General features: G+C 33.4%; 1 protein-coding gene across 2 annotated transcripts in view; it reads left to right on the top strand.

The window, feature by feature from the left end:
- The window catches only part of Gdh (glutamate dehydrogenase, mitochondrial), a 39,533-nt gene extending 18,001 nt beyond the window's left edge, over positions 1-21,532 (top strand). Inside the window, exons 3-8 of one of the 2 annotated variants that reach the window (XM_074177493.1) lie at positions 7,354-7,542; positions 7,611-7,813; positions 11,516-11,674; positions 11,734-11,938; positions 13,094-13,245; positions 21,103-21,532. In XM_074177493.1, the coding sequence (XP_074033594.1) occupies positions 7,354-7,542; positions 7,611-7,813; positions 11,516-11,674; positions 11,734-11,938; positions 13,094-13,245; positions 21,103-21,219 (1,025 nt within the window). In that variant the 3' untranslated portion in view covers positions 21,220-21,532. Of the gene's footprint in view, positions 1-7,353; positions 7,543-7,610; positions 7,814-11,515; positions 11,675-11,733; positions 11,939-13,093; positions 13,246-19,022; positions 19,777-21,102 lie in introns of those variants that run through there. The other variant, XM_023162126.2, reaches the window with a different exon arrangement.
- The last annotated feature ends 5,043 nt before the right edge of the window (positions 21,533-26,575 follow it).

Below are 26,575 nucleotides of genomic sequence, written 5' to 3'. Positions count from 1 at the left end.
TTGGAAAAAATACAGCTGATATTAATATATTTAATACCTGATTTCGTAACTGAAATTCAGATTCACTTATGCTGACCTTGGTCTCACGCTTATCTTAATTCGAATTTTTGGCATGGCGTCCGAAACGTATGTGTGATGATAATCCTATGACGATTTTATTTGTCCTCTGAAAAATCTTGAAATAGAACGAGGGCTGAGCCGACACGAGTTTAATAATAAGTATGAATGTGATAGGGAGCACGTGTAAAAGCCACCAATATTGCTTTTGATGACTTACGCGATACTTTCAAATATTCCACTTTTTCATAGATCGTTCAACTTGATACAAGTTCAGCATGTATCTAAGAAGGAGAAAATAAATTTTCCTAATAAGCATAGATCTGTTGTTTCACTATCAGAGGTATGAATGATCTGGGAGAAAGTTGTGAATCAACATATCTTTGAATATTTGGAATTATTTCATCTTAAGCTACTATTCCAACTTTGCAGTCGGAATTCAAAAAAATTCTGAGTTCATTCAAGTCGGATTTTTTGAAATTTTGTGTTTGAAGTTGGAATTTTACGAAATTTCGTGTTTGGAGTTTCTATGAAATTCTGTATTCGAAATTAGAACTTAATGACATGCTTAGTTTTAAATTGGAATTTCACGGAATTTCTTGGTTGAAGTTGGTATTTTACAAAATTTCGTATTTGGAGTTGTATTTTCTCAAAATTTTGTGTTTGAAGTTAGAAGTTAATGAAATGCTTAGTTTTAAGTTGGAATTTCACGGAATTTCTTGTTTGAAGTTGGAATTTTACCAAATTTCCTGTTTGGAGTTGGATTTTTCAAAATTTCGCGTTTGAAGTTGGAATTTCAAAAAATTCTGACTACAAAGTTGACACTTAATAAAATTCTTAGTTTGGAGTTAGAACTTAATGAAATTCTTAGTTTGGAGTTGTAACTCTACAGAAATTTTTGTTTGAGGTTGGAATTTTACATTTTTTTTGTTGGAGGTTGGAATTTAACAAACTTATAAGTTCGAATTTATTTTGAAGTTGGAATTTTACAAAATTTCGTGTCTGAAGTTGGAATTTTACAAATTTCTTAGTTTGAAATTGGAATTTCACAAATATTCGTGTTTGAATTTGTAATTTTACAAAAATTTTTGTTTGCAGTCAGAATACAACAAGTTCTAAATTGGAACTCAGTAAAATTCTTAGTTTGGAGTTTACAAAATTTCGTGTTTGGAGTTGGAATTTAACAAAATTCTGGGTTCGAAGCTGGAACTCAATAAAATTCTCAGTTTGAAGTTGGAACTTGATAAAATTTTCAGTTTGAAGTTGGAAGTTGAAACTCAATGAAATTCTTGATAAAATTCTCAGTTTGAAGTTGGAAATTTACAAACTTTCATGTTTGAAGTTGTCATTTTACAAAATTTCTTGTTTGAAGTTGGAATTTTGACAAAATTTCTTGTATGCAGTTGAAATATTGAAAATTTAGGAGTTCGAAGTTATGAAATTATTAGTTTTAAGTTGGAATTTCACAAAAATCTGGGTTTAACATAGTTCCGAGTTTGTACTCTGAATTTAAGAAATTTCGTGGGTCAAAGTCAAAATTTGATAAAATTCATTGGAGTGGTGGTTTTACAAAATTCTGAAATCAAAGTTGAATTTAATAACGTTTTGAGTGGTTTAAAGTGTGGATTTTACAAAACTCTGAAGTCAAAGTAGGAATTTGATGAGGATCCCTGGTTTAACTCGGTTTTCTGAGGTCAATTGAAATAGTGAAATCGGTGTAATCGGTGAAATCGGTGTAATCGGTTTTCTGAGGTCAATTGAAATAGTGAAATAATTTTAAAGATATTTCCAAGTATAATGTTGAGTTGTATTTTGCTTATAAAATGAAGTTGTTAATTTTGATGAGCGCACGACTTTTATTATTAAACAACCTACATAGTCATAACTTGTAACTTTGCTGGTAGCGGTACGATGTACGAATTACATTTCCTTTTAGATTGCTGAATTGCGGACCCTTATTTGAGAGTATAATAGGTTTTAAACCTACAAGCAGTTGAATAAATACAGCAAAAAATGCAAAATCTAAATGTAGTATGAAATAATAAATGAATATACTCGTATAAGAAACAAAACTGTATAGTTTGAAACTCCAAAAATAATCTGCAAACTATTTTGAGCTGAAATAGAAACAAATTATCCATACAAGATTGATAAATTGAATTTTATTGTGAACGATTGTTTATACATATTCAATTCCAGTCACACATTTCTTTCTGGCCTATCAGCTAAACGGTTAGGTGAATGTTGATTTTATTCAACAAATGCGGTAATAGTATTTCCGTCAACTTCATTTCACACTCAAACTAGAAATAACCTTGAAAACTACAATCTCAATTGCAAATTGATAGTGATGGAAATCCCCCTTTTCCAGTTGGAAGATAATTCAGTAAATTTTATTTTGATGACTGTCGGCCTTGGTATTTAGGAGTGTTCGAAATGGAACTTGGAAGTATTGTTGATATCTTATTTTATCATTTTTTGAAAATTAGTAATTAAGATCAGGCAGCTAATCTCGCGAACAGAATAATTATAGTCTCGATAATAGTAGTGAACCTGCAGAGTTCCCTATTTTATTTATATAGGCCAACTACACCCAACTTCTATATTTCAAACGGCTTTGGAAAGTTGAAGGTTTTTACAATTTACAAAAAAGGAAAAAAATGATGACAATTCTATAAAAATTCTGGAGAGAGCAGAGAGCATTTATGATAGATATTTTGAGTCCATTTATTTCTTGCATACGAATCAATATGTCTTTCGAAGGTCTTTGGAAAATAAAAAAGTTCATTAAAAACCATCGTTTGTGGAGTACCGCAGGGATCTATATAGGGACGTTTACTCTTTCTCAGATGTCTACATTGAATTAGGTGATACTTTTGAAAATAGTCTCATTTTTATTGGATGTTTTCTGTTGATTTGTATTACATTTTGATTTTTCTTTTATGAATTCTTAATTTGGTCTTATTTTACCAAAATTGCTTTTTCGTCCACCTGTCAGGATTGCTATCGTTTCTGTAAGTTCGAAGGTCTACGTGGACATTCACAAACTGACATGTTCTGCTATGTTGGTGAATCCTTCACACTAATTGTTGCGTTGGTCTTTACCCCGACTCAATACTATTTTCAAGTTGTACTGAAAGTTGTAGTTTTCAAATGATCCAACAAAAAATCTAACGTACCCAAGTCGGGTGACCTTGTAGGCCATTTCACCAGTCTTCAACCGATACACCTACTAGGAAAGACCTTGTATAGATACTGACAAAAAGCAGGTGCCTAGCCACGTTGAAATGTCTCATTGCAACAACCACTATGTTCAAGAGTGCTTGTGTACCAATAACAATGTCAGGAAGTGCAATAAATGGAGCGTTGATCATCATTTCAACTATCAACGGAAGATAGTAACATTCATTTCACGTCAGCTGTTCCAATTCTACCTGTCAAGTGTTGAAATCCTTATCTTTGAGCTGTTATTGTAGCGTTTCATGGAAGTGTTATCTATAATCTATACCACTCGATCGAGTTTGAATAGTGGACATAACACTTCAGATGTGACACTTGGTGTTTTCCATTTCTGTTTGATTATCAAGGAAAATCGCTACTTCAACAAACAATTCAAGCGAAACGTTTATAAAGTGATAGATTATCTGTTCAAACATAGTGACAGTTTCGAATGTTTTGTAAGATTTTCATCCGCAATAGGCTTGATAATATTGACGGGAAATTGTGGTAACGATATCAGTAACGATAAATTCGATTCGTACCTTCTTTGAATTCTCTTCTAGATTCATGATGATACACCACTAATATTGGTCTGAACAGTTCGTAGGCTAACATATATTTTCATTTATTATTCAACTCAGTTGACTTCGAGGGTGATACAACGATCATGTCGGTCATACAATTTTTTGATACCATTTTTTTAGTAAGATTTGTCTTTATCCTCAAAATAGGCCTCAGTTTCGACGACTACCTCATCGTCGGCGCTAAATTTCTTTCCAGCGAGCATTCTTTCGAGGTCTGAGAACAGAAAAAAGTCGCTGGGGCACAGATCTGGAGAATACGCTGGATGCTTTGGAGTCGGTATTGGAGTGATATTTTTAGAGCCTCAGCTATCTCGATCAACTTCACTTCGCAGTCATTCCAAATTATTTTGTGGACTTTTTTGATGTTTTCGTCGGTAACAGCCTCTTTTGGACTGAAGAAGCCAAACTTTGGCTTCTGGTGAATAAATCACACGACGGTCTTTCCAGCAAGTTATGGTAGTTTTACAGCATGATATTTTCATGAAATGCAACTTTGGTGACATGCAAGAAATTTCTTGCAGAGTTCATTCTTTTGGAAATCTGGTAAATATTAAGGAGGTTAATGTTTTCACGAGGGTGTTGGAATTGTGATAATCGATAAAATAGGAACTAGACTTGCCTGGAAACTTCACGGGCGCGCTTATGATTTCGTAAAAATCGCAGTGTAAAACGCCCATTAGGTTCACTATTTTTTACGACACTTTTTGCGTTGATTAACAGAAGTAACATGAATTCCTATGAGATTTATACAGGCTGATTCACGGTGGATGGCACATTAGACGTTTCTGGTGAACCAGACAACGGATCACTTTGAAAATTTAATGGAGGGCATATTCGGACATTCTCTAGCCAACTAAAATATTTTCGACAATGCGGTGTTGCCGCTTCTATTAGAAAGCAGTAGCAACTTTGATTTTTCAAATGGAACCCTCTGTATATAATATTATTTTTGGAATCTCCAACAATTGCCCGACAACTTTTCTTGATATTTCCCTATACCTATCTGTTACCGTTTTCGAAATAAAAATTAATTTCAATTTTTTTCTTCGAAAATCATGACTTCTAAAAATGCCGATATCTTTTAGTTAAGAAGTACTATGATATCGAAATTTGGTTTGGAGTTAGGTGATACTTGGACACTTCCCACACGTCAGCCTAATCTCCGTTACTTCAATACAGGGTGGTAAAAAAATACAGTTTTTTAGTTTGCTTGAAAAAGTTGCTGAAATTTGATTATTTTAAATGGAACACCCTTTATATTATTGAAAATTCGGAAAGCTGCTGAAATTTGCTTTCTTTCTATGTATATCATACCTATACCTAACTATATCCGAATTTTCAATAATATACAGGGTGTTCCATTTAAAATAATCAAATTTCAGCAACTTTTTCAAGCAAACAAAAAAACTGTATTTTTTTACCACCCTGTATTGAAGTAACGGAGATTAGGCTGACGTGTGGGAAGTGTCCAAGTATCACCTAACTCCAAACCAAATTTCGATATCATAGTACTTCTTAACTAAAAGATATCAGCATTTTTAGAAGTCGTGATTTTCGAAGAAAAAAATTGAAATTAATTTTTATTTCGAAAACGGTAACAGATAGGTATAGGGAAATATCAAGAAAAGTTGTCGGGCAATTGTTGGAGATTCCAAAAATAATATTATATACAGAGTGTTCCATTTGAAAAATCAAAGTTGCTACTGCTTTCTAATAGAAGCGGCAACACCGCATTGTCGAAAATATTTTAGTTGGCTAGAGAATGTCCGAATATGCCCTCCATTAAATTTTCAAAGTGATCCGTTGTCTGGTTCACCAGAAACGTCTAATGTGCCATCCACCGTGAATCAGCCTGTATTGCACTTTAACTGAAAAATCATTTAACTCTTTTATTATTGTTTTCGGATTAAAAAAAATTAGGTTTGACTTCCATTGAAACTGGTAGACTACTAACCTACTATTTATAAATGTATCCAAAATGCGGAGAAGTTTAGTCTCCAAAAAAATACACATTACACAAACGAAATGTTGATAGCAAATGCCACTATTTCGAAGTTCTCAATCATGTCTATAGGAAGAAAGAGCTACTGTATGAGTTTTAGAGCCTCAGGGATATGTTTTGGCATGCTGCAGAGAAATTCAGAAAAAATCGAAAAAGGAAATTGAAGTGATTGTGGAAGCTCTGAAAATGTATTATGGAAAATAATAATTGATTAGAGGATATCTCATTCTCAAGATTGGCTGTAGGTTTTTTCCAAGTTTTTTCCCATAGCTGAAAAACAAGGGTGTTATTTGAAGAGCGACTACTTAAGATTACTTACGTTTTTCTTTTCTATTTTGATGTCATGTTTACAATTTTTGTGTTATCTTCGAAGCAAGTATACTAGGACCAACTTAAAAAATCCGGTGTCAACAAACGAAAGAGATCTTGCAGGTTTACGAGACGGACACTAAAGAATTTGTGGACCAACAATATGGCCTTGATCGAGAGTTTTAATGTCACAAAGATGCTGTAGATAGCCGTGAGGTTACCTAAGCATCTAACTATAAATGTGTAGAAATGAGAACAAAGTTGAGGAGATGAACTTTTTTTTAAATTGACATTTTTGGGCACTAACCAACAAACTTGTTAATTTACAAGCGTGCCACTTAGTAAGTACGTAGTAATATTGTGAATGAGAGATGTACGGTTCGAACTTCGCAGAATTTCTAATTTTGCAGAGGTAACCTCTAACGGATGCGTATCATTACGTCGAATTCTTACCACGTCGAAGTATCACTACGGCGAAAGCCATCCATTCCTCCAACGTTACTAAAATAGGGATGTTGAAATTCTAATTAATTTTACATGCTGACAATTCGACGTGATGAGAATTCGACATACTGAGAATTTGACGTAGTGAGAATTTCGAAGTAAGAAGAATAATTTGTCTAAGAGCAAGGGGTATTAGTACGTCGAAATCTAACTACGTCGAATTCTCCCTTCGTTGAATTCTCACTACTTGTAAAGCCTTCCATTGTCCTGACCTCACTAAAATACGGTTATCAAAATTCGAAGTAATTTTACATGTCGGGAATTTGACGTAAAGATAATTCGACGTAGTGAGAATTCGACGTAGTAAGAATTCGACGTAATAAGAATTCGACGTAGTGAGAATTCGACGTAAGAAGAATAATTTGTCTAGGAGCAAGGGGTCTTAATACGTCGAAATCTCACTACATCAAATTCTCACTACGTTGAATTCTCACTACGTGTAAAGCCTTCCATTCTCCTGACCTCACTAAAATACAGATATCAGAATTCGAAGTGATTTTACATGTCGGGAGCAGGAGGTTTCAGTACGTCAACTTCTCTGGCCTGAACGAATTGCTCATTTATATGATTATCTCTGATATATTTGAATCTTATCATGGTCAACTACTTTCCTAGCCAATGCCTCGGAGACCATTCCTTTGAACAATACTGGCATCAATGGATTTTTTCCAATTTCAGGACCCAGCATCGACGTCCCTGCCCCCGACATGGGAACGGGAGAGAGGGAAATGTCTTGGTTGGCGGACACCTACGCCAAAACAATTGGTTACCAAGACATCAACAGCCACGCTTGCGTCACCGGTAAACCCATCAACCAAGGCGGTATTCACGGCAGAGTATCTGCTACCGGTAGAGGTGTATTCCACGGTTAGTATACAAGGCCCTTAGCACTGAATGACTGTGATTTCCATTTTGGTGACGCTTTTTCTATTCAGGTATCGAGAATTTCATCAACGAAGAAAATTATATGCAGATGTGCGGTTTGACGACCGGTTGGAAAAACAAGACCGTCATCATCCAAGGTTTTGGAAACGTGGGTCTGCACACCATGAGGTACCTCCACCGAGCAGGAGCTAAAATCATCGGAATCATGGAGTTTGACGGGTCCATTTTCAATGAAAACGGTATCGATCCCAAGGTGAGTCGCTGTTGGTGACATCTTAACAACAAGACATATGATCTCTCTTCACATTTTGACACATCAAAGGCATTTGGTATAACTAGGATTTCCAGATATTCAATAAATTTGTTCAAATCCTGGTGAACCTGGTAATGGTGAAATGTAATGGTACAAATTTTGATAGTCACAACGTGAAATTTGGTGTACTACAAGGTTCAGTTCCTATACTTCTGTTGTTTTTGTTGTATGTCGATGACCTTCCAAAGCACATGAAAGATGTTCATAAAACCGTGGTTGCTGACGATACAACTCTGACAAAATATTGAAACGATGTGGAGCAACTTATCTCTAAAATGAAAACGGTTACTGATAGATTTTCTGCCTGAGGTCAAAGAAATGAGTAGAGGTTGTTGCAACATCTAATCTAATCTAAAGTGTCCAGTAGTCTGTTCAAATCTCAACAAAGCATATTATGCAATCAAACAAGTGAAACCCAATTAACATAATTCTGGTCTAGTTTCCATATATTATATTATGATGTATTCGGTAAATGGTTAGTCAGTCATTCATAAAAATAAACTAGATATTGCAGAATCATTTAACAATTATTTTATTGCTAGCGTACAAGAAATTGTGAACACTATTGATCAATCTGATTCACTTCATGAGAACAATGTTATATGGATTAACAACTCCTTCGAGAAAATCAAAGTGTTGGAGTTAGCAGATCTGTCTAAATTGATCAACGGAGTAGGAGCTCAAGACCAGTGTTCTTGTGCCAATTCAGATTCAAATAAATCCTGGGAATTTAGACCAATCAACACTTTGCCTTGTATTGAAAAAATATTAGAACTCGCAGTTTATAATCAACTCATTGAATATCTAGAAAATAATGATATTTTACTAAAATATCAGTCAGGTTTCAGAAAACATCATTCATGTGAGTCTGCATTACAAGTCACAATATCAAAATGGAAAGAATCAATAGATAAGGGACATTATATCATAGCCGTATTTTTAAATCTTAAAAGAGCTTTTGAGATAATTGATCGCCACATTTCACTAAATAAACTGCAAAGTATTGGTATCAGGGAAACTGTTTTGTTATGGCTGACTGATTATTTATCACAACGCAAACAGGTAACCAAAATAAAGGATTCAGTGTCATCATCTCGCGATGTCATTTTCGGGGTACCTCAGGGGAGTGTTTTGGGACCTATATTATTTTTAATCTACCTGAATGATATAGATACCGTCCATGGTTGTGATTTCATGAACCTTTTTGCAGACGGCACTTTGTTATCAATTTCAGGAGATAATATAGAAACACTAGCTGATCAAATGAATAATGAAGTAAGAAATGTTTTCAAGTACATGAATATCAATAAATTAAAACTCAACACCTCCAAAACAAAATATAGGATCTTATCAACTGGTTATAAGCTATCACTCATCAACAATCTCAACATAAGATTACAAATTGCAGGTGATGTAATAGAGTTCGTAAGTGAATTCGAATACTTAGGTTTCATGGTGGATAATCGTTTATATCTTCATGCTCATTTTGATTACATATATAGAAAAATTACTAAACAAATATATGCTTTCTCAAGAATTTCATCTCAGCTTTCAATTTACTTTGACTTTGACCAAATAAGGTATCGGCTTTACAAAAGTTACAGAATCGTGGAATGAGGATTATTTTACAAGTGAATAGGTATTCTAGTATATCAAACATGTTAAGTACATTGCAGTGGCTGTCTGTTTCCCAGAGACTGTACGAGTTAGCAATGATATTCATTTTCAAACTCACACATAACTTGCTTCCAACTTATTTTGAAGAATTCTGTATATATAAATCTCAAATCCATAACCACTTAACAAGAGCGAGTAGCTCCCAAAAATTCCACCTTCCTCGAACTAATTTGACTAGTATGATGAAGTCTTTATTTTATAAAGGTTTGAAAGAGTATAAAAAACTCCCACTTTCGTTGAAAGATTCAATAAATGTTTTCTAATTAAAAAAAAATCATGAACTATATAAAATATCATCCCTGATTTTTTTTTCTGTTTTGTAATATATTTGTTATGTATATCCTCATGTTGAAACAATTCTGGATTGAAAAATGCTTTTTTTTTTCTTCTATCATTCATCATTTTCGTTAGTTATATGTTATTCATTTATATATTTTCAAAATGATGTATGTATATTAGGCTGTCCTAAAGTAAACAATAAATATTATTATTATATTCTCAAATCAGTTTGAATATTTTGATCTGAGGTAGAGCAAGATACTTCACAAGTGTTTATAGCTTAGAAGCGAATATACGACTAATTTTTGATGTCAAATTTTAAGAAACTGTCCAACTGCACCCTCAGTTCATATGCTTGTATGTGTTTTGTTTGCCAGGCAGAATTTATCACATTATTTGCTCCAACGTATGAGAACATAATCACTACACACCCTTCAGTAACATCATGAGAATCCCAAAACACGGAATGTCACTTTATTAAAGTTTCCCAATTATAATGTCATCACATATTGTAACAAAATACCAGTTGAGGTGAAACTAAGAAGAAGCGGAAAAAATTTCGAAACGAAATCAAAATTTCGTTAATAGAGAGATGCTGCTACTACAGTTCAAACGATTTTCTAAATGATAGCAGCGGTGAAATATTTCTAAATCAAATTAAAATCTTGTTAATAGAGATATGATGATAGTGGTGAAATTTTTCGAAATCAAATCAAAGTCTCGTTAATAGAGAGATGCTACCACAGTTACACTGATTTTCTAAATCAAAATCTTGTTAATAGAGAGATGCTACTATAGTTATAATAATATTCTAAATATAAATGATAGCAGTGGTGAAATTTTTCGAAAACAAATCAAAATCTTCTTAATAGAGAGATGCTACTAAGAAATTACAGTGATGTTATAAATTAAAATATTATTAATAGAGAGATGCTACTATAGTTGCAATGGTTTTCTAAATGTAAATAAGAGCAGTGGTGTAAATTAAAATCTCGTTAATAGAAGGATGCTACTACATTAACAGTGATTTTCTGAATCAAAATCTTGTTAATAGAGAGATGCTACTATAGTTATAATGATTTTCTAAATGTAAATGATAGCAATGGTGACATTTTTCGAAATCGAATCAGAATATCGTTAATAGAGAGATACCACCACAGTTACAGTGATTTTCTAAATCAAAATATTTTTAATAGAGAGATGCTACTATAGTTATAATAATTTTGTAAATGTAAATGACAGCAGTGGTAAAATTTTTCGAAATCAGATCAAAATCTCGTTAATAGAGAGATGCTACTAAAGTTACAGTGATTTTATAAATTAAAATATTTTTAATAGCGAGATGCTACTATAATTGCAAATAATAGCAGTGGTGTAAATTGAAATCTCGTTACAGTAACAGTGATTTTCTGAATCAAAATCTTGTTAATAGAGAGATGCTACTATAGTTACAATGGTTTTCTAAATGAAAATGAGAGCAACGGTGAAATTTTTCGAAATTAAATCAAAATCTTGTTAATAGAGAGATGTTACCCAAAATGGTGATGAAAATTATTATAATAAGAGAATCCAAAAGTCAGGCATAAAGATGGGCAGACGAAAACACTGACATAATTTTATTTCATCTATTTAACAAAAATTTTTCATTTTCAAGAACGAACGATGAGATTTCTCTTAAATTTTTAGGATCTTGAAGACTACAGAGTGACCAACGGCTCTATCGTGGGCTTCCCCGGAGCCAAAGCCTACGATGGTAATTTGTTGTACCACGAATGTGACATACTCGTCCCGGCTGCTACAGAAAAAGTCATTACCAAGGATAACGCCGATAAAGTGAAAGCGAAGGTAATTCCGTTCTACGCCGTCGATGCTTCATAAATGTAATCGCGTTAATTCGCTTCCAGATTATTGCAGAAGCCGCCAATGGACCACTCACCCCTGCTGCGGATCAAATCCTACTCAAGAAGAACGTCCTCGTCATTCCTGACCTCTACGTCAACGCCGGTGGTGTGACTGTATCCTTCTTCGAATGGTTGAAGAACATCAACCACGTGTCTTACGGTAGATTGACATTCAAATACGAAAGAGATTCGAATCAGCACTTGTTGCGTAAGTAATGATGATGATACTTAATTTTGTTGAGTATGAACTGAGGAAGCTATAGTATAGCGAAACATATGTTGCGGTTTTGTAAACTATCTCTGTCAATTCCATCACATATTTTAATTTTCGGCCCCTACAACTTTTCTGAACCAAGGTAGAGCGATCAAAATTTGTGTATATCATGTGCTTTAACATTTTGGGAAACCGAATTGCCCCCTTTTCAATTTAGGAATACATCAAAAGTACCTCAAGTATTTATTTATATTACTTTTTGATCGAAGTGAAGTCGATTACATTTTAAATAATTAGTAAGGCATTAGAAACCATCATAACTTGATCCTAGGAAATATACTGCACTATGTCATCCTTTTAATTCCCGTCGCTAGTGGTTTGTTTCAAATATTGTGCCCGTTTTTATGAGACCACTTTAAACCAGGTTGACTCTATTTATACTGATTTCTCTAAAGCCTTCGACGGGGTAAATCATGATCTTCTCATGGCTAAGCTCCTAGCATTAGGGATCAATGGTAACATGTCACAATGAATAAAAAGCTTTTTGGGGAATAGGATTCAGTATGTTAAATATGCTGGTTCGATATTACAAATTTCTGTAACGCCTGGTGTTCCTCAAGGATCGCATATAGGCCCAATACTCTTCATTATTTAGTGAACGATGTGACGGATGTCATACACCACAGTTATTACTCTATGTTTGCAGATGATTTCAAACTTTATAGGGTAGTAGATAACTTTTGTGATGATTGACTTCAATTTAAATTCAAGAAGAACCAGAGTGTCAGAGTTGTTCAAAGTTCCTTACCATTTTACTAGCTATGGCATAAATGAATCCATTACTACAATGTTTAGGCTAGCAAATAAGAATAGCACTTATATTGATTTATTCCATTCATCCTTATATTTTTAAGAAATCAGATTAATTGTATTGACCTACTATGATGAAAGTGCTGATTATTATTACGAATAATTAATTGATTTTTTGTACTCTTAGTGTTCTATATTATTGTTCAGTTGTTTATTTTTCTCGGTGGAGTGTACGAAGACTGTGTAATTTTTGTTCTCGATTTGTGATATTATCTGCGATGAAAGTGAAGCTACTTCAGTTATGCCAAGACAGTTGAAAATTTTTTTTTTTCTTTTCAGAATCTGTACAAGAATCTTTAGAAAGGAAATTCAGCGACGTAGGTAAAATTCCAATTGTCGCCTCTGTATCTTTCCAAAAGAGAATTGCTGGTGCTTCTGAAAAAGATATCGTACACTCCGGGCTCAGCTTCACCATGGAGAGGTCTGCAAAGGTAAGCTTGCTATTGTGTTCAATTTTTTCAATGTGTTTGAGAATTAGACTTTTTATTTTGAAATAGTGGCCAGCTAAATGAAAACAGCCAAAAGGAATTTCAGTATTGTCTGGCAAATTTAAACTTTGGCTACCATCTGAAAATATATCTTTTTTCTTTACGTCAGTAATTGCTTTTGTTGCCGAAAATCTAAATATTTCTGAACGTATTCAGTATTGTTTGGCAAATTTAAACTTTGACTACCATCTGAAAATATATTATTTTTCTTTCGCCAGTAGTTGGCTTTTGTTGCCGAAAATCAAAATATTTCTGAACGCATTCAGTATTGTCTGGCAAATTTAAACTTTGGCTACCATCTGAAAATATATCTTTTTTCTTTCGTCAGTAATTTGCTTCTGTTGCCGAAAATTAAACTGTTTCTGGACGTATTCAGTATTGTCTGGCAAATTTAAACTTTGGCTACCATCTGATAATATATTATTTTTTCTTACGTCACTAATTTGCTTTTGTTGTCGAAAATCAACATATTTCTGGGCGTATTAAGTATTGTCTGACAATTTTAAACTTTGACTACCATCTGAAAATATATTATTTTTTTCGCCAGTAATTGGCTTTTGTTGCCGAAAATTATAATATTTTTGAACGTATTCAGTATTGTCTGGCAAATTTGAACTTTGGCTACCATCTGAAAATATATTTTTTTCTTCCGTCAGTAATTTGCTTCTGTTGCCGAAAATTGAACTATTTCTGGACGTATTCAGTATTGTCTGGCAAATTTAAACTTTGGCTACCATCTGATAATATATTATTTTTTCTTTCGTCGCTAATTTGCTTTTGTTGTCGAAAATCAAAATATTTCTGGGCGTATTCAATATTGTTTGGCAATTTTAAACTTTAACTACCATTTGAAAATATATTTATTTTTTTTCGCCAGTAATTGGCTTTTGTTGCCGAAAATCATATTTTGGGACGTATTCAGTATTGTCTGGCAAATTTAAAATTTGGCTGCCATTTGAAAATATATCTTTTGTTTTTCGTCAGTAATTTGCTTCTGTTGCCGAAAATTAAACTGTTTCTGGAAGTATTCAGTATTTAAACTTTGGCTACCAATTTCTGGGCGTATTCAGTATTGTCTGGCAAATTTAAACTTTGGCTACCATCTGATAATATATTATTTTTTTTTCGTCACTAATTTGCTTTTGTTGCCGAAATTCCAAATATTTCTGAACGTATTCAGTATTGTTTGGCAAATTTTAACTTTGGCTACCATCTGAAAATATATTTTTTTCTTTCGTCAGTAATTTGCTTCTGTTGCCGAAAATTAAACTATTTCTGGACGTATTCAGTATTGTCTGGCAAATTTAAACTTTGGCTACCATCGGATAATATATTATTTTTTCTTTCGTCACTAATGTGCTTTTGTTGTCGAAAATCAAAATATTTCTGGGCGTATTAAGTATTGTCTGACAATTTTAAACTTTGACTACCATCTGAAAATATATTATTTTTTTCGCCAGTAATTGGCTTTTGTTGCCGAAAATCATAATATTTTTGGACGTATTCAGTATTGTCTGGCAAATTTAAAATTTGGCTGCCATTTGAAAATATATCTTTTGTTTTTCGTCAGTAATTTGCTTCTGTTGCCGAAAATTAAACTGTTTCTGGAAGTATTCAGTATTTAAACTTTGGCTACCATCTGAAAATATATCTTTTTTCTTTCGTCAGTGATTGGCTTTTGTTGCCAAAAATCAAAATATTTCTGGACTGTCTGGCAAATTCAAACTTTGGCTACCATCTCTTTCGTCATAGATTTGTTTTTGTTAACTAAAATGAATTGTAACTTTACTAATATTGTGAGTTGATACTTGTACATGTTTTGCATGTTAACGATAGCTTTTCGTTTGTTAGTTTTGAACTAATTCCTCAACATTTGAGTTATATGACTATTGAATATGCTTTTGATGATATTTTGGTGATCCAAAGACGCGGTTTGGCTTACGAATGCCTTCTGGCATGTCTGTAGCTCTTAAGAAAGAAAAGATATTGATGTTAAGGTAACATGAAATAAAGATAATGCATATCTTGATTATAGGAAAGTCAGTAATATCAACTAATAAAAAAAAACTGTATACATCTGGGTAATAGAACGGAAGAGATTTGTCTTCTGTATTTCTCTGCAGCTTTTACTGCAAGACAGAGCCCAAAAATTAAGTATTCCTAATCCGACACCAGACAGCGCTGTTTCGACCTTCCTGAAAATCATCAGAGGTGCAGTGGACTGGCTCTGAGAACATCGTTTATCATTGATATTCTCGGTTTGAATCTTCTGTCTGTTTCAAAGATGGCGTCTTTCTAAGGGAAGGTGTCTTCACGTCTACTTTCTCAGGCTTGTCCTTTAAAAACGGTTGACTACAACAATTTTTTGGTGGTACAGCCGGGAACCACTGGATGAGGTCGATACAAAGATGTCTGGTGTTGGACAACGGAAGTTTTGTTTTTAGATTCTGCTTTCAACTAACAATTTATTGGCTCGAACCAAATATTTATCAATTTTTCTACACACCACATTTGGAATGTATAATTCCCGACACATCTTTCACCAATCAAGTTGGTTTCATGGAGAGATTAATTATTTTTACTCTAATTTTGTTAGATGCACTTTCCATTTTGCATCGTCAAATATGAACTGGACTCATATTTACTCATTTAACAGAATAAAGAATTATACAGGGTGTAACTAAATAAGTGTAAAACATTTAAAGAGGTGATTCCTCATAGAAAAAAAAGATAGGATCTTTCTTATAAAGAAACCTCATTGGAGCATACAGCCCCTTAAAGGGGATACATAAAATTTGTATAACAACTTTTTTAACAAGCACTGAAAAAGTATTGAAGTATTGAAATCGTATTTGCTGCAAACTGGTTTATTTTGGGCAAAAAACCCAAGAGACATTTTTTTTTAGAATGAAACAGGCTATCAGAAATAAATTTTTAAAAGGTAAACAAATGATAAGACAAAAAGATACATTGGAAATAAATTTTAGGGGTTGCGTTTTCCATCCCTTACAACCATGGGGTAAACCAAATAAATTTCTGGCTAAGTGTCTTTTTGGTAGTACAAAACGTCAGGTTAATTTCAATATTGTAACTTTTTTAGTGCTTGTGAAAAAAATTGTTATACCAATTTTATGTATCCCTTTTAAGAGGCTGTATCTTAACAAGGGATGCTCCAATAAAATTTATTTATATGAAAGATCCTATCTTTTTTTCGATGAGGAATCACCTCCTTAAATGTTTTACACTTATTTAGTTACACCCTGTAACTTGAAGAAAAGGATAGGAAAAATAGTTACAGTCAAATACAGATGAGTCTTTGAAAGAAGATAAAAATGAAATCTCTTATCAAACATCAGTAGTTGAAGAGGAACATGATCCAATCTGAATTATATGTCATTTTTAATTATAAGAATAACATAAAATGTACGCTGTCTGTTCAGAAAATAAGGTGATTCCCATTTTTCTCAAAAAATATTTATCTATTCATCAATTTCTTTTTTGTCCTGTTCAAAGTAGATTCCTCAGATATGATACATTTGTGCAAGCGTTTTTTCCAACCCTCGAAGCAGTTCTGTTATGCACTATTTAGTATGTCCTTCAATCGTCGCAAAACGCCATCCTTTTATGGGTCTCCTCAAATTTGGGAACAGGAAAAAGTCGCAGGGGGGCAAATCTGGTGAATACGGTGGCTGAGGAATGATTACAGTGTTGTTTTTGGCTAAAAAATTATGGACAAACAATAACGAATGAGCACTATTGACCGTACTCCTTATTGGACTATGCCACAGTAATCAGAGAAAACAGTCAACAAAACCTTGACTTTTGATCGAACTTGGCGTTCTTTTTTGGACTTGGCTTTTCCAAAGATGCAAAACATTTCTAACTTTCATGCCTCTCACCAACAAGCTGAACATGCTAAACCAGCTTGTCGAATCTAGGAAGCGACCTCAAAGTCTCGGCTTAGGACACTGTGTTTGAGAAAAAGAGATAGGATTCTCAAGTCTCTTCTTCATTTCGAGAGAGGGTACCAACATAAAAAATGAAAAAATCGCCAATAGAACGTACGTTGCCGCGAAATTTAAACAGTCACCTTATTTTTTTGAACTGTCTACGTATATAGGCATTTTTTGTTGTAAAATATTTGAAATTTTGTCTACAACACTATGTGAACACAGTTTTTCTTAGTGTTTTCTGTTGTATGTGTCACCTTAAGATGCGAAGCAGGAGCCTCGAATTTCATAATAGTGGGCACTAAATTCTCAGAAATATTGTTGCATTTGTGATTCTATATATTTCATCATCATTTTTCCTCATCCGTATGCCACTGCAAGAGACAGATTATGGCATAAATGTCACAGTCATTTCTGAGAATTTAATGCCTAATATTATGGAATTCCAGCATAGATCAATAAAACTCACAATATCAGTAGTATTAATGAAGTTACATTTTGTTTTACTGGATTACTGTACATCTTTTCATTGATATTCTGGCAAAAAAGCCCTCATATTGGATTACCTACAAGATGATCCGTCTTGTATGTTTGTTGGCTCAGCCAATTTGGAAATCTCAGAAAATCTTTATACTTTGTTTCATTCTCAGAATAAATTTTTCCTTCAGAAACTATGTAGTCAATTGGAAAAGGGGTATTTTTTGGCTCCCTACTCTTCATAAAATAAATGCGGGATTTTTTTCCTTTGTAAGTTCTTCTATTTTATATAAAGATAGAGAATCAGAAAATCGAAAAGCTTTTTTTTTCAGATTCTGGATTACTTCATGAATTCTTTTATTCCAGTTTTTGTCGATAATTGTGAACTCGTTTTTTCTACATTGTTTCCGCACTTCCCCAGTTGTTTTTCTTATTGAAAAAACTCAGTCATATCAGTAATTCTTGATGATTTCAAAAAAGGGATATGAATAGTCAATCTGTCTGCCGAGTTTGTTGTCCATGGACTTTATGCCTGACGTTTCATTTACGACTGGGGTAGACATTATTAAAGTTGACAATTCAATGGATGAATTGCAACAGATGCTACAGAATTGATTTGGGTCTACTCAACTATTTCACAGATGGTCGTAGGGGCTTTATGGCTATTGGGTGAAATAAATTACCTCTGAAATAAGAGCAATTAAGTGCAGGTAGCCAAATTTTATTTATGTCAATTCTCTATTCCTTTCAGCTGGAATTGTTTTTATGTTATTGGACTACCAGATCATCTCGTCCTTTTTTTCATCGCCTCTGATAATGTCACCACAGTCGACCATAAAATGGATTCAACAGAGTTATCTTCTGTCATGAAAGTTCGCGCTCTGATTTTTATCTTGTTCCACTTAGCTATCGTTAATCTCGAATCATGTTGTAGAGTAACAGTTTTCTATTTTCTAGTTTGTTCCGACAATTGAAACAATAGAGGCGAAACTGTAACAAAAATATAAACAAAATTTTGACATTGCTTTCTTATATCAATAAATCTGATATTTCTGCTTCACAAGACATTGACTTTGATGTTTTCTGATCCACCACTTTCTTTTTCACGTGTGCAAGCTAAGTATAACCGAGGTCTTACATTTTAACGTGCGATTCCGAGCACGGAAACCTAAGATACTAAAGTAGTAATTTGCTACAAGTCTAATTTCTCAGTAAATTCCTCATTTTCTTCTCGAAAATGATCTGTAGCAATCAAGTGAAAGAGAAATAGGAAAGAAAGTGTTTTCTTTTCAGGCGATCAAGGAAACGGCTGAAAAATATAATTTGGGTCTGGATCTGAGGTCAGCTGCCTATGTCAACTCTGTTCAAAAGATATTCCTTACCATCAGCGATGCCGGGTTTGCCTATTGAGATGTATTATTGGATAAGGGACTTTTTTATCTTACCAACGGTTGTCAGACATGAGTGAAGAACGATAATAATAATGGGAACCACAATGATTTGTTTAGGATTGCACGATTTATATAATTTTTAGGCTAGCGAGTAGAGGATTGACTTGAGTTCACTTGGACTTTTGGATCCGGAGTAATCTTCAAGAACGGATTGTTTTGGTTTTCTTTGATTAAAAAAATGCACCTAATATTTATTTGATTAATGTACTAGTACGATTTCCGGTAAATCACTTCCAATATTGATGGGATATATTTGTCAAATCAAAGATTGGAAATGTATCCTTGATCTTACATAATCAAACACTCAAAGCTTGAAAAGAGCTTGTAAGATTTCATTAAAATCACCCGAAGATTAACTTAAGAGGCAATTTGTGTATTTATCCTTATACATAAATTCATCAAAAAAAAAACTTCACTTGTGTCTGACTCAGGTTCGATTAATTTTGTTCTTTAATTTTTTTAATCCAGCTTCAATTAATCTCACATTCCTCTTCAACTCAGTGACCTGTTTAAGTTTTTAGCATTCCATTATCAACTCTGTTATTTATTTATCGATTCCTTGTTTTATGAAAGCATTTAATAAATTGTGTGAGATATTTTGCATTTTCATTTGTTATTTTCATCAAAATCAACTCTGTAAATTTAAATTGATGAGTTGTCATTGCACCTCCACCATAAATGAATTCTTCAAGGTTTGGTAAAATATTAAAGTTTAATGGTGCTAAGTAATACTCTACGAAAGTTATACAGTTGTCATGAAAATTTGTACTTTCCTCAATTAAAAAGCCTACATCATGTATACACATTTATATCTTTCATTACACCTCCACCATGAATTCCTCAAGTTTTGTCAAATAATAAAGTCGGATGACACTAAATCTGGACTATATGGTGGATGATCCAGTAATAACCAACAAAACTTGTACAGTAGTCACGAACATTTGTCAATTGAGAAGCATGCATCATTTACGAACATTCCCATCTTTCATTACACTTTCACAATAAGTTTTGATAAAGATGAAATTCTGATGGTGCTAAGTCTGGGATGTATGGTGGATAAACCAGTAATACCCAATGGAAATTGTCATACATTTGTTCTTCCATAAATAAAAAGCAGACACCAATTATGTACATTTTCATCATTTATATTTCGATAAGCAGTTGAATTTGGATATTTTAGGATGAAATTTTGAAATAATCCTAGATCAAAAACAAGGAGATGGAAAAATCAAGATTTTCCAATATGATCCTTTAAATAAAGATGTATTTTCACTGTCTCAGTGCTGATGATGCGTGTCAAGGTGTCAAAAATAACAGTTTGGTGTTGTGATAAAAGTCCAGTAGAATTCATTACTTTAATTATTGTACATAATTTCACTTTTACATTTTTCAGTAATAGGCTGAAAATATTCTTGTTGAAGTTTTCTGGAACGAAGATCTATTAATTTTGATAAATGATGTGGAACGTAGAATAAGCTGTTGAAATGAAATGCTTTATTCAAATAGGATACATCCTAATATACGACAATGATAATAATGTTAACAATAATATACATATAAACAAATATAGGAAAATAATCAGTGAACTGTTTTGGATTGATTATTTTTTTTAGAGTTTTCCACAATAAACGAGAGTTATGTTTGTTGCTGTCAATCTGATTAATATAAAATTGACTTTTCTTCACCAAAAAAAATTCTGATCAAAGGTTCAAATATATCAAAAAGATGATATATAACTTACAAAACCCCCCTTCAAACTGTTTTTATTTCATGTTTCCATTGGTACAATAAAAGAAGGCAAATGTTAGGGTAAGTTTTTGGAATCGAAAGCAACTACCTACTCGTATTTGGATCACTGAAATTCAATCAATTTCTCTACAATATGTACTTTCTAATGTTGAAGACAAATGATTATTTTACAGGCAATCATGGCGACATCAGAAAAGTATAACCTGGGCCTAGATTTAAGAAGTGCAGCCTACATAAATTCGGTCACAAAAATTTTCAACACTTACTCTGAAGCTGGTCTCACTTTCTAAATTTTCAAGTATGAAGTTGATGATTTTTTCTGAATGTATTTTGCTCCTAATACTAATCATTAGGACATATTATTGTAATTCCATTTATACAGAGGGAGCCAAAGTTATAATGCGTTAGAACATCAGTCTTCGTTAGACTGCGTTAGTTACGTCATTCTTCAAGTCGATTATGTGGCAGGTTTCTTCTGTATAAATATTTATCATTATAAATATTTGCTTTATTTTATGATGGGTTATGATTTTGATTAGTTGAAAATGCTTCGTGTAAGATTGAAACTAATATGTGAACACTTCGAATAAAATTATTAATTTGCTTGTGTTTTTCATTTCAACAAAAATTCCTGCATTAATTCATCTCATCGCGAATAGAATATGTGGCAGAGAAACTTTTTGTATGTATCGAAAAATGTTTGATGGTTTTCTTCAACGTTTCAAATGGACCAATAAATTGATTCAGCGGATCAATCGGTTCACTCCTCAATGAAATTAAAAATCAGCCCGAATGTTAGGAGTTTCCAAGGTCAATTTTTCAATAAATTATTCAACATTCCAGATTTTGATACCAAAACATACAGAGCAGTTGGGCATTTAAGCACAGAAAATCAAATGATCCAACTTAGTGAAAACAGCCAATGTACACTCTCTAAAATAACGGTTTGGTGTTGAGATTAAACTCCAGTAATATTCATTACTACACCAAAGATTCCAAACAGTGCATCACAATTGCTGGTAGAGACAATTTGCTTTTCTGTTCTTTTGGAACATTTTTCTGGTAGTCCAGCGAATAAAATACGATCATATTGGCTTATCTAAAACGGTAGAAATCTTAGCTAGCCAAACAAATGTAGAAGGCAATTCACTACATCTTCTTAAAGCACATTATTCTACGACCCAATGATCACTTACGGGGAGTGCTAATACGCCCTTTGAATGTCGCAGCTTTGGATAAAGGGCCTTGTTGCCTATATTCATGTGACTATCATGTTGTCTAGTCGCAACCGACTAATAAATTCTAAGAACCCTATCGTCACCGCCCTTGCCAAATAATCAAGTTGTAGGAAGAAAAAGAGTGTTCAGTACCTGAAGACAGATGATTATTTTTGTTATTTTAAGTCACTATTACTTGAGTTGTCTCGATGGAAACATGTAATATGTTTCATTACATTATTTTCAATATATTGCATTTTTATTCAAAAATAACCTGATTATGGCATAAAATCCATAAACACAACAGGCCTGACGACCAACCACTTGAAAAAAATAATCCTAAAATAGTTATTCTGATTATTGGAGTCCATGGCGTCTCAACCCCTGAACCTCAAGGTCATACAAGGTGTACGCTCTAAGACAGTAATGAACACTTACTTCATGTTCTTGTGATGCACTGTTTGGAACCTTTAAAAGCACTTTAATCTTCCTGGTGATTGACACATGTGTCGAGGTGTTGAAAATAACAGTTTGGTGTTTGAATAAAACTCCAGTAATATTCTTTACTTTCTTCATGGTTGTGGATGCCAGATGCCATTGAACTCTATGCTATAGGATTGACAAACCACGAGTATCAATGATAAATGAGGTTTACAAAGGCAGTTCTTTGCGAGGTTGAGCTTTGGCATCGAGCACCGAACAAGATACGTCTCTTATCTTACTGTCAAGCAGTTTTGTAGTGATTGCAGTTCATTATATGCGGTAAAAATAAATTAGAATGTACTTAGTAGATTCTCTAAAAAAGTAGAACTTTTTTACATCACACGTGATGATCCGATCCAAAAATGGATGGTTTGGTTGCGCAAAAGCAAAGAAGAACGGAACGATTGATCAAATTGAGGACACCCTCTTTCCAAGCTTTTGGATCATCAAACCATCAAAAATCTCATGGGAGCTAACGCCCAGTTCTTTCGCCATCCCAGGCATCGTTTGTGATGGGTCTGTCTCCACCAGGATCCTCAAACCCTCGTCGTGAATTATTGTAAGTCGACCACTTCGAGGCTAAAATCTCCGGAACGAAATTTTGCAAACCAATATCGAACAGAGCGTTCATTAACAATCAATCAATCAATATATGCTTTATTGTCGGAAGATTAGTAACTTATTGATAAAGTCTTGTAATGAGTTAAGGTGAACATTGAAAAATCAAGTAGAATTTACAGGTTATCATGGTAGAATTCATGGATCGAATAACAAGCTTTTTTGATTAAAAGATCTTTAACTGTACTTCGGAACTCTTTGATATCTGTGCTCTTTTTAAGAATTGTAGGAAGGTGATTATATACTTTGATACTTTCATAAATCAGTGCAAAGTAAGCCATTCTAGCTTTAGTGAACCCTAGTTCATTTGATATCACTCTAATAACATAACATCCACTAGATACTTTTTTACTCAGGTGGAATACATATTCTTTAAAATCTAATTTATTGTCCATCTATGTGAATGCCTAGGAATTTAGTGTGCTGTTTGTTTTCTATGCAGTGGTTATCCAAATCTAAATCGTCTAGTATACATTTGAAAGTAACTAGTTTTGTTTTGTTTAGGGTGAAGCACAAGAAGTTCGCGTTACACCAGGCTTGAATTTGTTGAATATCTATTTTTATCATATTTGATAGCTGATTAGTTTCGTTATTACTCCATATAATAGTGGTATCGTCGGCAAATACAGTAAATTGTCCTGTGATTTTAATGGTTATTAGGTCATTTAAGTATATTAAAAACAACATTGGTCCTAAAACAAACCCCTGAAGTACTCCATGTTTTAAGTCACTGAGATCAGACCGTCCACTTGATGTTTTCACCACCTGTCGACGCCCTGTCAAATATGAACCAAACCAGTTCAAATTTGTTCCTCTTATCCCATAATAGCTGAGCTTCCGCAGTAGTGTCTTATGATCAACGCAATCGAAAGCTTTCGAGAAATCACAAAACACTGCTGCAACAGCCTTGCTATCATTTATGCTAAAGTAGGCATTGTCTAGAAAGGATAATATGGCATCTGTGGTATTTTTAGAACTTTGAAAACCAAAAACACTATCATTGCCAAATGCATGCCTAATTTTTCGGTCTTTTTCGGCAGCCCTTTAGTTCAATATGAGTTCATAGAGAAAAAATAGCGGAAAATCGCTTAACGACATCGTAAGGAGGCAAAAAGGCTGAAAGGAGGCAAAAAAATTAAATTTGGAAAAAAATTAGCAGCATCCATATACAGTGTGACCCATTTAAAATGGAACCACCCCTGTAGAATGTGCATTTTTCAATCAATCTCAATTTTTTTTATTGAAATATTAAGCATTCATTTCCAAGGCACTCTATGGTTTTTTTTGTTTGTCAAAAACGGCAAAAGTTTATTAGGCAATTTTTGTTTTCAAATTTGACTACACCACTGGATTCGTAGTCGTTATAAATCAAAACTGTCAAATTTTCATTGAAAAATATTTGTTAACAACGAAGTTACAACAACTTCAATTTTGGAAGAAAAGTATTTGTTTGTAATTTTTATTCAGATTATAGACATATTTGAGATCTGACAACACTGTCATCACCAAGTAGAACACCAGTGAATTTGTACAGTGAAAATCCGAAGTCAACAGCTCAATGCGTTCTACAGTTATAACTCCTGAAAATATGGTAATGTGAGAGATTTGTGGTGCAAGCGTTTTGTAATAAAAATCTGACTACGCCACTGGATTTGTGGATAATATTCCCTTAAAATCATTCATTTGAGTGTAGGTTACGAGAAGTGTATTCTAGAATAACAGAAAATTAAAAATTCATTTTCAAGTTATGCAGTACTTAGTACATTCTTCCGCATAGCCGCTAAAATAAAATTGATTTAAAGCATGGAAATCATTTATTCAATAATAAAACAGAGAGCAGGACAAAAATTGTTCCCTGTAAATTCTTCATAACTCAGCTAAAACAATCTTTTACAGGAGATATCAATAATTTGAGGAAGCTGAACTCATTATGCAAAGGTTTTATAATAAATCAACAGTAGGCTGTGATTTTGACAGTTAATCATAAATAAAATAATAGTTGTTAGTTACGTGCATTTAATAATGGCTTTGCAATTATCATTAGAAGAAAGAATTGAAATTGTGACAATTTCAGGGGACAATTATCATAGTGAAAGAGAAGCAGCTAGGATATTTAATCACAGACATCCAAATCGACTTCCCATTGACAGAAGCACCGTCAGTAAAATTAACAAAACATTTAAAGAAACCGGTGCAGTCAGCAAACATATTTTAAAAAATAATCACCGAAGAAGAAATTTAAACGAAGGTGCTGTTTTAGATTATTTTAGAAACCACCCAAACAGAAGTTTACGAGTCGCCAGTTTGGATTTAAACTTACCGAGAGAGACTATTCGACGATGTCTTAAACAAAACAAAATGAGAGCATTTAAACCTAAATTTCTTCACTCTTTAAAGGCAGGTGATGAAGTGAAACGTATGGAATTTTGTTTGTGGGCACAAGGCGAGTACCTGAATACAAGAAATTTTTTAAACTGCATAATGTTTAGTGATGAAGCTTCTTTCAGCACCAATGGGGTAGTTTCATCGCAAAATGCTCGGTATTGGGCTACGGAAAATCCGCACTGGATCATAAATTGTAAAAGTCAATATTCCGAAAAAGTTAACGTTTGGTGTGGTATAGTACAAAATAGAATAATAGGTCCATATTTTTTGATGGAAACATAAACGGGCAAAATTTTTTGGAATTTCTAAATAACCAATTATCGGACGAAATAGTTGAAATGCCTCTTGCGGAACAAGTAAATTTATATTTTCAGCTCGACGGCTGTTCCGTGCACAATTCGAGGATTGTTAAAGAGTGGCTAAATAACCAGTTTCCAAATCATTGGATAGGACGATGTAGTGACTTAATTGAATGGCCACCTAGATCGCCTGATCTAACAATATTAGACTTTTTTCTGTGGGGTATTCTGACACAAAAAGTATACAGAACAAGACCAACGAATCGAGCTGAACTCATGCAAAGGATACGACAAGCTTGTGCCGAAATTACAGTTCAACAAATAAGAAATAGTGTAAACAATATTCGGAAGAGATACGATAAATGTATTGAACTTAATGGAGGTTTGGTAGAAGCCACAAAAATTTGAATGTTTAGTTTTAAATCAATGTTTATTTTAGTATCAGTTTTTTCTTAATGGCAATTAATTGTTGAATAAATACTTTGAAACTTGTTTGTATACATTTTGTTTTCATCAGCTATAGAAGAAGGTAGAGTAAGTTCAGAATCTCATAAAATGTGATTTTCCAGGTGCGCTGTTACAAAAGTACTATTATTTATTATTGGGAAACTTCCAAAAAGCTTACAAGTATGACCATTAATACT

This window comes from Leptinotarsa decemlineata, unplaced genomic scaffold (genome assembly GCF_025532065.1).
Source record: "Leptinotarsa decemlineata unplaced genomic scaffold, Ldec_3_MD MMD2_tig00002974_RagTag_RagTag, whole genome shotgun sequence".
NCBI classification, from domain to species: Eukaryota; Metazoa; Arthropoda; class Insecta; order Coleoptera; family Chrysomelidae; genus Leptinotarsa; species Leptinotarsa decemlineata.
The sequence above is the reverse complement of the archived record's forward strand: the minus strand, read 5'-3'. Positions and strand labels throughout refer to the sequence as shown.